Here is a 13,198-nt window from a genome sequence, read left to right as displayed (position 1 = left end):
AGTATTGTGTTTGTAGCACAAATAATTAGCCAATTATGTATCAAATACCACCAATATTTTTTTTCAAAGCGCCGGGTTAGAATTTACATACAGGGAAATATCTACTCAATGGATTGGCATAAAGTTTGGTTTTCAGAAGATGGATTCTTGTGATTTTGGTGTGACCTTTTTTTCTCTCTTGTGCTACAAGCAGGATGAATCTCTGGTGAAATGTCTTGACAAAAACTGGATAGATAGCTATGACTTTTTTATATGGATAATAGGATGAAGATTTTTTATTTGGTAGCTTTTAATCTACCTTTCCTCAAACTTTGGATTTGCTCAGTTCTCTGGGTTTTTGATCAACTTACCTGAAAAGCGTACGTGTCTGTGGAAGAGTATCAGTATATAGCCATAGCTATGCTGTTAATCATACAGAACATGACTGTCCAGCAGCCAAAAATGTCTTGTTTAGCTCTGAAACAAGACAGTTATAGTTATCAGTAGGTTCATTTGTTGTGGGAATGTTGTTCAACTTAGTTTTTTCTTTGCTTACTAAAGGCATACTAATGCTAACACAGCCAGACGTTGTCTGTTAGAGGAAGTGCTGGCCATACATGAACAAAAAATATTGTGTACTGATTCATTTACAAGTTTGACTCATACTGGGTCTACACTTGTACTCAGTGCCTCCAGAGAAAAACTATATGATTATATTCTAATGTCAGGCATTGGCAAAAGCCCTCTTCTGCCCACTCACCAAATGACACCCAACTAATATACGTATGTCAGCAAGCTAACTGCAAGCCATATACATTTAAGCATCACAAGCGTGTATGGTATTAGAAACTCTCTCAAGCTCTGTATAACAGCAGTGCAGGTGGTTAGAGACTGACACACGATTTCCCCTCGAGGCTTACTAAAGCTGCATGCAATGGCTACTCAGATAATTCACTCCTAAAAACCTGTAAACTCGACCTGACCTGAGCTCGGCTTCTGTTGATAACAGCTCTCATACACTTGCTGCCTTCAAAACTACTTGTAACTGCAACCTGTACACAGAAAGATGCAATCACTTGGGGCCCTCACAGCTCAACACAGAAGTTAATGTTGTAGAATAAGACAGTAAACTCTGAACTTGTTTGCTTGTCAGCTTGTGGATATTAGACCTGACCGGCGGTGGAGTTTGACCAGACTCGCTGTTGCAGTTTCGTTGATAGTTAAACTTTTTGTGCCTTTAGTCTTGAATTTCAGATTTTAAATTATTTCTCACCTTGGCCTATTACAGTCAGAAAGGGGCAAGAGAATACAGAAGACCCGAAAGCCATCTTTTTTTTTTTTTAAATTCAGTAGGTATTAACAGCAAACAAAAAGCTATGTAATTGTTTACACAGTACAAACAATAAATTAGCATGCTGCTACCCTTTAATACCTTGATTATATGGTTATTTTTCACTTTCGTACTAATCTTTGACAAGGATTTTGGCTTAGAAGAAGAGTAGAGGTTGATTTTTGGGTGTTTGAGCAAAATTTAATGAGGTCGCCATGTGTAGTCTTGTCCTCCGGGTCTTTTTACCTCATGTGTACTTCGAGGTAACTTGATATGAATAAATTGCAAATAAAGTGGTTCAGAAACAAGAGGCCCATACGTTAGATGTGCTATTACGCTCAATACTAGCTTAACGTAGGGTTACTCAATTTTCATCTATTTTCTAACTGTCAAAATGAACTACCCTCCCTATCAATAAGAGCCACCTTACTTCTGACTTCATTTAAAGTGGTATTACTAAGTTTCCATCTGTTTTCTAACTGTCAATATGAGCTGCCTTACTTTTGACTACATTTAAAGTGCTATTGCTCAATTTTCATCAATGTTCTACCTGTCAAAATGAGCTATCGACTGTGTCAGTATGAGCTACCTTACTTTTGACTACATTTTAGGTGGTATTACTCAAAATTCATTAACATTTTCTACCTGTCAAAATGAGTTACTCTGCTTGTCAACATGAGTTACCTTACATTTGACTACATTTAAAGTGGTATTACTCAATTTTCATCTATTTTCTAACTGTCAAAATGACCTACCCTGCCTGTCAACATGAACTATACTTTTGACTACATTTTAGGTAGTATTACTCATTACTTCATTAACATTTTCTACCTGTCAAAATGAGCTATGCTCCCTGTCAATATAAGCTACCTTACTTATCACTGCATTTAATCTTGTATTCTTATCAATAGGAGCCAAAAAGCTATTTATTACAAATAAAATGATGTTGCTAGTATAATCATTGCTTAAGGTATAACAGTAGTCAACCAAAACCTTGTTAGTTACTCTTTAAATTCAGTAACTTGTTGAATGTGTGCACTGTGCTTTTTCAGTGTGTGAAGGAAGTCATCCCTCAGTAAGGCTAATCAAGGATGACCAATAGATGATGGGATAGATAGTGGGGGAAGGGGAGTGCTGACAGAGTGGTTTGGACAGATGGACAGACAGACAAGTTGTGCTTTGTCAGCACAGTCTGACCTGATGAGAAGCGACAGAAGGATGGAAGGATGGGATGGGAGAAGGAAATGATGTGAAGAAAAAAAAAGTCTTGGAACCGATATCTCTTTTTCCCATCAGTGCATGTCCAGAAATACACACCAAAAGACACACTAACAGTTCATTTTCCTCTGTATTATCTTTTCCAAGCTTCTGCTCTTTCTACATCTCTACCTTATTCTATCTTTCTCTGAACTCTTCCATAATTTCCTCTCTCAAGTGGATGCATTGATTAATCAGTAAGCAGGAGCTTAAAAAATGTTATTTAAAAAATCTAAGTCTTTCTGTCTAAGAGACAAAATAGAAATACATTTTGTATACATTGTCTTGCACTCCACGTCCCAGTAGTTATCGACTAGTTCACTAATCACTGGTCTTCATGTTAATATCAAGACATAATTAGAAATCAACTAAAACTCTCTGACCACCACATATAGTGGAAATCAAGGCACTGCCCGTCTTCTCCGGCAGTCCAAATGAGTCCCATTTTTACAGAGTGAAGAATACATATTAAAGTTAAAACAGAGTTTTAGCCTACTCTTTAATATTGTTCTACATTAATTTAACCAATGGAATGGATTATATAAATGCAGAATATGTACAGCATTGCTATTTGACATCTTATCACTCAGTTCAGAAGAGAAGGAAGGTGAAAGTGACTGTAATAATCTCCCCAAAGGGAATGTCCACACAGGTGGAAGGTGGGTTGGAGGTTAGGCTTTTGAAATGATACATAAACAGCATCAGTGGGAGCAGCAGCAGCAAGTGTCAGCATTACTTTGAGGTGAGTTGAGGCAGGGGACATAAGCAGAGGAGTGAGCAGAGTCCTAACAGCTTTAACACTGCCTTAACAGCTTAAGGCACTATATCAGTGGTCTTGTTCAATCAAATGCCAAATAACACTTTCTTTTTGCGTCTTTAGTGCTGGTGATTTCTTTAAGCATTCAGCCACATTTAAGCTCTTGTAGTTCTACTTTTTGGTTCTGCACCTGTGTTAACTAGGGGTGGGAAACGCAGGGTAACTCACGATACGATACGCGACACGTGGCCCACGCTAACGATAATATAATGATATATTGCAGGACAATCATATAATGATACATCACGATATCTCATTAAGTGAAGAATATAAAATGCCCCTAAAAAGGTGAAGTACAGAATTAATGTATTACTCTCTGCAATTGGGTGTCAGTTTCATAGATTTTGACACAAAGTGAAATAAACATTGATGTGGTGACTCGGCAGGGAGATCTGTTAAGGAGCAGAATTTTTTTTAAATTTAAATATCAATATTTGGCGCCAGCGATACAATAATTGTATCACACCAGTCGGGACGACGATATATTGAGATATCGATATTTGGTCCCGCCCCTAGTGTTAACAAAGCGTCAGTGTTGTGACCAAGTGATCTTTGCTCAAATCCCAAGTAAGTCTCAAGTCACAGGTTATGTCAAGTTAAGTCAAGTTGAGTCTTTAGTTACGGCAAGTCAAGTCCCAAGTCAATTCACTTTTTTTCCACCCAAGGAAGAGCACTTTTATATTAAGTAGGGGAGACCGGGGCATCTTGTCACACTTTTCATACTCTTTTATATATCTTTGGATCAATACATTATATTGTTAAAAAGTGCATACCAAATGAAAGTCTCAGGCATATATTATGCATTCATTTCATTTTCATATCTTATATCAGTACAGAGTTATAGGCAAATAAATAGTGAGTGTGCACATTGCCCCCTCAGCGGGTAAGTTGTCACACTATGTGGGGTAGGGTTTCACACTGGATTTTTCAACAAATAAAAAAAGAACCAATTTATTGTTGGGTTATTTTTTTTTTTTACTTCAAACTCAAAATTAAATTCCGCTTCAGAAAAAAAGATTAGTTAAGATTAAAAATAAGAATGATTCAATCATTGAACTTAAATCAATCCTGGAACATGGCCGTGGCACTGTGACCCAAGTCTATCTTTGACGGCTGTTCGCAAATGGCTCCACAAACAAGGCACAGGCACTCATCTTCATTGGATGAAGATGCATCTGGAGTCTTTCCTTTTATAACTGCCTTCTTTGGTGTTTTAGATTTGTTTTTAGATAGACTATAGATTTTTAGATTTGGTTCCCCCACATTTCTTTTGGAATAGATTCACTGGTGTAATACATAATTCCTGACCATCTCTTCTCCCTTCAGCCTTTCCTCCCTTCCTTTCTTTTAAAACACATTCCCAAAATCAAAATTACATATGACAACAGTTGACAAGCAGACTCTCTGTCTATGTATACTGGCAACTTGTCATAGTGTTTTTTGGGGCAAGTTGTCACATGTGATAACTTGCCCCAAAATCACTGAGACAAGTTGCCCCAAACCACCATGTTGGCCATTGTTTGCTGTATCTTAAAGCTAGCCTAAAGCAGGTCATTAGCAAAAGTATAACAAGATGCTTTATACTCTCCTCTACCGAGTACAAATATATAATTGTGAAGATTTTTAACTAGAAGAAGATTATAACAAAACATGTCAAGTTATTTATTTTTTACTTTAGAATGTGAAAAATGGTTAAGAAGTCCCCACCTCAGTGAACAGTGTGCTTTGCTTGTCACACACAGGTTATGACATCAGACTATGTAGATGCACAAAACTAGTATTCAACTTTTAAGTAGCATCCTCTTATGGTGAAAATATTAACAATGTGACAACTTGCCCGTGTGACAAGATGCCCCGGTCTCCCCCATTCAGTCTTCATAAAGACAAAACACAAGGTATTAGTAGCCCGGCTAATAGCCAATCAATCAATCAAATTTTATTTGTATAGTGCCAAATCATAACCAAAGTTATCTCGAGACACTTTACAAAAATAGAAGGTCTACACCGTAATCTTTGTTATGTTATTTAAAGAGTAATAATGATATTATTGGCCAATTGATATCACCTGTTCAAAAAGTATGACAATGAATTGTATCTGTATTATCTTGGCATAGACACAGCCATGATGATGGTTTGGTCTGAGACAGTATTGAGTCGTAACAAGTACGACTGATGAGGCTTCTCTTTCATCAGGTAGCGGGGGTCTTTGATGTTGCGTGTTGCCATAGCAAGACTGACAGCTAGTCATCCAGTCATGACAATCACATACTGGGGAGCTTTTTGAGTCGTCCAATCATGATTCCCAGTTTGCGCTGCATACATACTTGATAGACGGAACTTGACAACATAGAATTTTATAATTTGATATTTGATTGATATAACAGCTAACACTCAAACTTATGAAAACATTCAAGTCATCTAAGTCATCAAGTCAAGTCTCAAGTCATTTATTTTTTGTCAAGTCAAGTCACAAGTCATCAAAACAGTTACTCGAGTCAACTCGAGTCCAAGTCACCAAGTCTCAAGTCCACATCTCTGCAAAGCATCATGAATATTAGGTTTTTCTCTCCCTCGGAAAGACTTTGGAAGCACTTTGAATTAATCAAAGGATTTAATTAGACTGCTGTAAGACTTGTTGGGGTTTTCTGACAGATTCCCCAATCATAGAAAAAACGTTATGCATTAACTTTCCCAAACATAATTAGATGTCCTGGTTCCCAGATGGTCTCATAATGTCTTCACTCAAAGTTTTTTCAAAGGTTTACAGTAACAGCATTCAAACCTTTGTTCAGTCTGATGCAACATCGTTGAAAAGGTGAATACAGCAGGAAGACAATATACTGTAGGTGAGAGCAGAAAGAGTAGAGGTAACATAAAGCAGAAAGAACATAGGATTAAAAGTGCAAAGGCATAAATTTAAAACAAGTTGAGAAACAAACTTTTCCACTTTGTAGAATGATATGAGCTTGAGATAAAAAGGCTACAAAGCGACCCTTTTTCTTTCATGGCAAGTTCAGACTGGCTCCAGAAGGGAGTCCCCAAACTTTACAGCTGACATTAACATGGTTCCCGCTCCATGGATAATTTCCACATTAATGATGTATGGTGGATAAATTCTTATAAATCTATCCAGTTTATATACAGATGTTGTGGCAGTGAATTTAAATAAATACATACCCTTTGATTATAGGCCTGCTGTTATGTTTAGGATGGCCACACTTGGCTTTTTTGGTCTAGCATTACCCACGAGATGAACCCACGAGGTAACCGCAGGCCTGGGGTCATTTGGTCAAACATTTTGGTCATTTGGATTTTGGTATCTGACTTCTTTACAGTAGAAGTATTGAAGCAGGACCAGGCTAAAGACATCAGTCATTTCAGTTCTGCATTAATAGTGCATGAACCCATATTTGGGTGGCTTAAAGCATCTTCAGAACTACAACATACAGCATGATAAACATGTTCGGTCAGCACATTACCATTTAACATTCTTTCTATAAATATATGGTCATAGTTTTGCAATTTAACTACGAAAAACAAGAAACTATTCAGACAATTTAGCTTTAAGTTAACTGTCGTCTGAAACTAAGTAAAACATATTTTTTCCTTTAGTCTTTCATTTTTCATTTTTCAGTACCATTCGACCACAGAACTTATTTTACTTATTTTTATTTGACCCAGTGTACCGCCCGTGCAGAAGTTAGCCATAAACTAGCCAGCAGCAGTTACAACAACAGTGAGTCTGATAGTGAGCCTTTGTGTTTGAGCTCAGAGTTTCTGGCGAGTTCTGACTGTGAGTTTTTTACAGTAACATCCCGTCAGACTCTCATTTTCTCCTCTCGCCTCTGTACATCTGTGTAATAGCCCCAGGTTACACATGAATTTTTGGCTTCACTGTGAAACATTTGCAACTTGTGCAAGTGCGTCTTCACATCAAGTCACACTGCCCTGGGCAAATTGGCTTTTTCTGCATTGAGTCTGTATGTATGCATACTGCCACATTTAGCCTTGCGCTCGGTGCGGATGCACTCTGCCCGAATGCACTCTGTCTGAATGCACAGTGAAAATGCACAGACCTTTGTTACAGAATGTCTGATCCAGAAAAAAGTACATTATGTTCATTAATTTGAGTTAGTATACTGGATATGTAAGGACTCTTTTGCTCTGTGTGTGTGCGTGTGTGTGTGTGTGTGTGCATGTGTGTTTTGGCCCTTTAATAATTGCCACACTAGAACCTCTATGTTTACTTAATCACATATTATACAACACATTTTGTAGAGTCTCTTCTACAGGGTGATCTACAAAGCTATCTTATAATGTATTCAGGACAATATATCATAAACTTTTACACAGACTGCTGGATCTTTTTTCTGCAAAGGACACTACTAAAATGCACTCTGTTTACAGTATGTGATAAAGTAACAAGTACATTTAAAAGACATCTTGTGAGGAGCCACACCCACACACACACACACGCACACACACACACACACACACACACATACACACTTACTTCAGAAGCATTCCCCAAAATTGGTGCTCTTGCAACATGCCAAGTCTGGCTGTGTGAGCAGAAGATGAGAAACGAGAAGAGGAAAACAGAAATGAAGCTTTGCAAAACGCAGCAACTACAATGAAGGCATGTTGGCATGCACAACAACCAGCAGACATCAGACAGAGCGATGAAACCAGGCCGAGGAAGCTGCAAAGAAAGGAAACAACCAAAACAAGGCAGCCGCAACGAAACGTTGTCATCCCAAACAACATCATTTCAAAGACAGACAGCTCTGCTGTCAGTGCCAATATCTCTCCTTTCACTGTGCTTTTCCACCTCTGTGCTCCTTTTAGAAGGAAAATAAATTAATACGAACTGTCCCAGTCAGAGGGGAATGCTTAATGGTTAAGGGATCATAGGATGGTGAAAGAAAGAAAGCACCGAAAGCTGTACATGCTAAAGGGACAATCTAGTTATGTTCTGTTTTAACAAGTGAGTGAATTATATTTTCATTCTATTGTAGTGAGAGTATCTGTAAATAATAAAGGGACAGCGTGTCTGTTAAAAAAAAAGTGAGTGCTGGTGGAATATTTTCGACAAACACACCATTACCAGCCTGTTGGTGTGTGCCATTTACTAGTTATTGGCTGTCACTGCATTATGGGAAATTTTTTAGCTGCAGACTGTGTTGAATACATTTTCAGGTGCAGGGCATTCTACTCTGTATGGGAATGATTCACATTTCAGTGTTTTCATAAAAATACGCTACCGAAGCTATGTGGACAGTCAGGTGCATTAAATTGAGTTGGGCGGTGAAGATGTTGGGCAGGCTCGGCAGGGCTACAACTTAATCTTGCATTAATGTTCCCAAAGAGCCCCTTTTCCTATTTATACCTTGGGTGCAGTGTTGTTTTCTAAGTAAAGATGCACAGATGTTCAACCTCCCATAGGCCTCAACTGGACAGCACTGTTTGGTATTCATATTTTGCTTTCAAAATAAGGATTTGTATTTGTATTCTTATGGGCAAATTCACCATCTGTTGCATCCTTGCTTGAAAGTGTACTTCTGAATAGTTTTTCTGAAGCATCAAAGCTATGTGGGACACAAGCAGCTTGTTATTTCCTATAAAACTTCTGGAGTGCAATAAAAAGGAGAGTATTACTACACAACAACCTCACACTGTCGAAGGTATATATTTTTTCTCTTAAAGCATGAGTGCAAGTCAGAACAGCACATGGCAATAACTGCAACTGCAATGTTAACTTTAAGCCAGAAGCTTTGAGTAACTGCTGGGACTATTGCTTATTGTCTCTACTAATTGTGCATGAGCATGCAGTATTTGTAGCATGAATTGTACGAAAAAACATATTAATTGTGGGATCAGCACTTATTTGTACCATAAGATACTAATAATTTCTAACCACTGACACCTGCCAGGCTCCGTAGAGATCCTTTCTTGCCAAGCATAGATGATAAAATGTATACCTTGGTGGACAGAAAACTGGAGTGACTCTTTACTGACAAATTCAATGTTTTATGAAACTCAAGCCAGACTCCGAGTTTCGAGTTCAACTTTTACGCACACAAAGATTTTTCTCCCCATCATCAGCTTGGTTTTGCTAATCCGTGACTTCATTAAAGGAATGCAGAGTAGCGGGATGTGTTAGTTGCAGGGAGGTACACTGTTGTACCATAGAGGAAGTGGAAATGGCTGCTTGTTTAGCTGCATGATCATCCCGCACATTACCATGTGAAACAGGATCAGATCCAGAGAAGTGAGCCTCATATTTAACAATAGCAAGCTGTTTGAAGCATGACAGCATCAAGCAAATCACTGATCAATTTATGATGTTTAATTGGTTTCCCTGAATATGTCAGAAAACCTCTTTGCCAAATCTCAAAGTCGTGTGCTGCTCCAAAAGCATAACGTGAATCGCAGAAGATGATAACCACCTTGTCCTTGGATAAAGTACAAGCCCTGATAAGAGCAAACAACTCTGCTGCTTGGGCTGAGGTGCCATTAGGCAGCGCTCGAGCCTCTATCACTTCTCAAACACTCACTACTGCATAGCAGGCCAGATGTGTGTTATCTGATGGGCCTGTTAAAGAGCCATCAGTTTACAAAATCAGATCAGAATATGGAATTGGTGTCTGCACGAGGTCTGGCCTGGCGGATGTGCTGGTTTCAATTACCAAATTACAGTCATGATCATCCTCCATATCAGTGTATGAGAGTCGTGTCGCTAGATTTAAAGGTGGTGAGCGCTGCAAAGTGTGGGCTGGACAAAATGATTGCCTCATGTCCTGAACTTTGTGCAGCCATCAAGTGTTGAGTGGCAGAGGTATTAGAATGTGTAACACTGAATGTGGAACGCATCCGTTCTCAGAGCATTGAATCCTATTGCTGGATGGGTACGTGCCTTTTACTGTAGAACATAACAATCTCCTTCCCTTAATTACTGAACCCATCCCCAACATCTGATGGCCATTTGTCTAGATAAGATAAATTCCCCCAACGCAGTAAGCAAAGCTCTCTTTCTCACGATAACACTCGCACATTTGTATATTCAAACATTTGTTTTATATGGTATTTAAAAGGAAATCTGTGTCCAAGAACGGCGAAATTCTCTCATTTTAGGAAAGCTTAACGCAGGACACGACAAGCAGGCATAATGTTTAAAACTTTTAATGGAAATCAAAGAGTGTTTTGAAGTTGGCACAAAATGAGATTCATTCAACATTCATGACAACAAATGTCAGTAAAATGAGTTTTTACATACACTCGCACAATTGTATCTATCATCGAGGCTTAATACATCACTACAGAGCAGCAAGTGAAGGTCACAGAGTTGAATCAGACACAGCTGTTACTGTCACTGAGAACAAACTGTGTGAGAGGCAAAAAAGAGCATTGTATTTGTATGTATAATATACTGAATAATGGTTTTTGACAAATTTAACACAAACACACTATACTAATTTTATTTTATTTTTTTACATTACAAAAATTCAGAAATCTGTAGATTAAAATGTTTTATTGTAATTGTATAGTGCTTTAATTTGAATTCCCTTAACAGTACATGTTTTTTTTGCACAATGAATGGATATAACTATCATAATTATTATTAATACACTTTAAGACAATTATAGACTTTTAGACACTGTGTGAATGTCCCAGTTTCATCAGGAAAATAAAGGTTAAGATGACTTTTCCACTCACACATGAAAGTGAACGCTTGTGCTAAAGCAAAGCTATGAAAACAGAGAAACAGGTGAACAGTGACCAGGTTGAATCAGACCATTTTTAACATCTCAGTTGTTATTTACAGTGTTTGCGAGATGCACACACAGAGGAATACGTTCTAGAACATGGGTCATCATTCCATCTCCCAGGTGTGATATAATTGCTGTGACCACAGTGTTCTTTTCGTAGATAATTGTCGGGCTGTTTTGCACGCCAAAAGGAAAATTCGACTGCAGACCCATCAGACCACATCCAACGACCTTCTTTGTGCAGGTCACTCAGTCCAAGCCAGGTTCTTCCTTCAGCGGGATCAAAGTTCTTGATCAGGTCTTTGACGAAACTCTGCTCCTCCAGACTGTGGATAGACACCAGGTTGGCTCCCTGTGATACACACTGGAGCTCCGCATCAGCCCATTTCAAACGCGTGGAGACGTACTTGTAGCAGCGGCCATTGAAATCATACCAGAACATGGGACAGGCTCCGCGCTGTAGCCTCAGTTGATGTTCATCTGAAGAAGACCCTGCAGCCAGAGCCAGACCACACAACAAGAGGAGCAGCAGCATGTTAGTGTCGCTGTCTCGGAGTCCTTCAGCTGCACTGTCAAGAATCTCTCTGAGCTGACTGTAGGTCCACTTTCTTTTATCTGCCTCAGAGAGGGCGTTTACACTGTTTGACTGATATCATTGGTCAGATGCACTTGTCTCACAATCGCAGTTGTCACAACAAAGTGACTGAATATAAACCATAAAACCTATATCTTCATAATTTGAGGTGAATTTTGACACAATTAAGGTCAGCTTTAGAAGGGACGTGTGGCTTCAGCTGGTTGAAGGGACACAAGCGGGAGGTGAATTGTGTTTTAGATGACTTTTTTGGTTATTGTTCACACCTCATAATCAAAAATAATCAACAACAAACAAAAAAAATGTTATCTAGAGATATCATTGTTCATAATTACTTGGCCTTTATTAGAAAGTTGACCCAGATATGTCACATAAAACCTTAAATTTATTCATTTTAATTACATTTTGACATAGTTACATTACACAGCTGTAGAGGGGACACTTGTTGCTTTGTGGTAGACTATTTCTTTAATTAACAAAAACTGTAATAAATTAATGACATAAAAAAATGTAGTAAAAGCTAGGTATAAAAATTGCTGATATTGACTTAGAAGAACATAGAATATAGAAGTAAAGTTCTACTAAGCCTTCACTGTGTTGCTGTTCGCTTTATGGCGTTTATTTTTTAATGCAAACTGGATTTAAACAGCATCTCTTTGAAATTTAACAATGTTCAGCAAAAGTAAGTTTTTATTTTGTAACTGTCTTATCTAAGGAATGAGGAAAATTTTATCACATGTTGGAGAACAATTAGAGATCTACTAAAGAAAAAGACAAAAACTTGCAGATTTAAATGATTTTAACTCAAAAAACCTGAACAAACAGAGAACGTTCTTGCTTTTATAACATCCTGGTGGACAACATCATGGTTCATTGTTCGGTACCGTATAGGGCTGATATTTTCCTGCACAAACATTTTCAGAGCATTGAATCCTATTCCTGGATGTGTACGTGCCTTTTAGAACATAACAATCTCCTTCCCATAATTACTGAGCCCATCCCCAACATCTGATAAATTGATAAATTCCCCCAACGCAGTAAGCAAAGCTCTCTTTCTCACGATAACACACGCACACTTGTATCTTTATCATCAAACATTTGTTTTATATGGAATTTAAAAAATTAAAATCTCTTGATGTGTCCATGAAAGGCGAAATCCTCTCTCAAAAACTTTTAATGGAAATCAAAGAGTGTTTTGAAGTTGGCACAAAATGAGATTAATTCAACAATCATGACAACAAATCAAATGACTTTTTTTACATACACTCATGTGAAACACATGTGTCTCTTATGCAAACTGGTTTAAACAGCATCTCTGTGAAATGAATAAATAAAGACAGTCTTACAATGTTCAGCAAAAGTATGTCTCAGGAAAATCCACTCCTAGAATTTATTAATGTAACTCTCGCTCTTAAATGGTTTATTTTGAAAAGCACAAATCTCAATCATAA

The 13,198-nt window shown here is 38.0% G+C and overlaps 1 protein-coding gene across 1 annotated transcript; it reads right to left on the bottom strand.

Annotated features, from left to right (window-relative positions):
• Positions 1 to 10,549: 10,549 nt before the first annotated feature.
• Positions 10,550 to 11,721, bottom strand: LOC138607350 (lactose-binding lectin l-2-like). The gene has a single exon (XM_069679932.1). The coding sequence runs from the start codon at positions 11,685 to 11,687 to the stop codon at positions 11,199 to 11,201; it is 489 nt and encodes a 162-aa protein (XP_069536033.1). The 5' UTR covers positions 11,688 to 11,721; the 3' UTR covers positions 10,550 to 11,198.
• Positions 11,722 to 13,198: the final 1,477 nt, after the last annotated feature.

This window comes from Semicossyphus pulcher, unplaced genomic scaffold (assembly GCF_022749685.1).
Source record: "Semicossyphus pulcher isolate SPU_LCO1_2020_fin unplaced genomic scaffold, fSemPul1.0.p SCAF_4, whole genome shotgun sequence".
In the NCBI taxonomy this organism is placed as follows: domain Eukaryota; kingdom Metazoa; phylum Chordata; class Actinopteri; order Labriformes; family Labridae; genus Semicossyphus; species Semicossyphus pulcher.
Note: the sequence above shows the minus strand (reverse complement) of the source record. Positions and strands in the feature narration are given on the sequence as shown.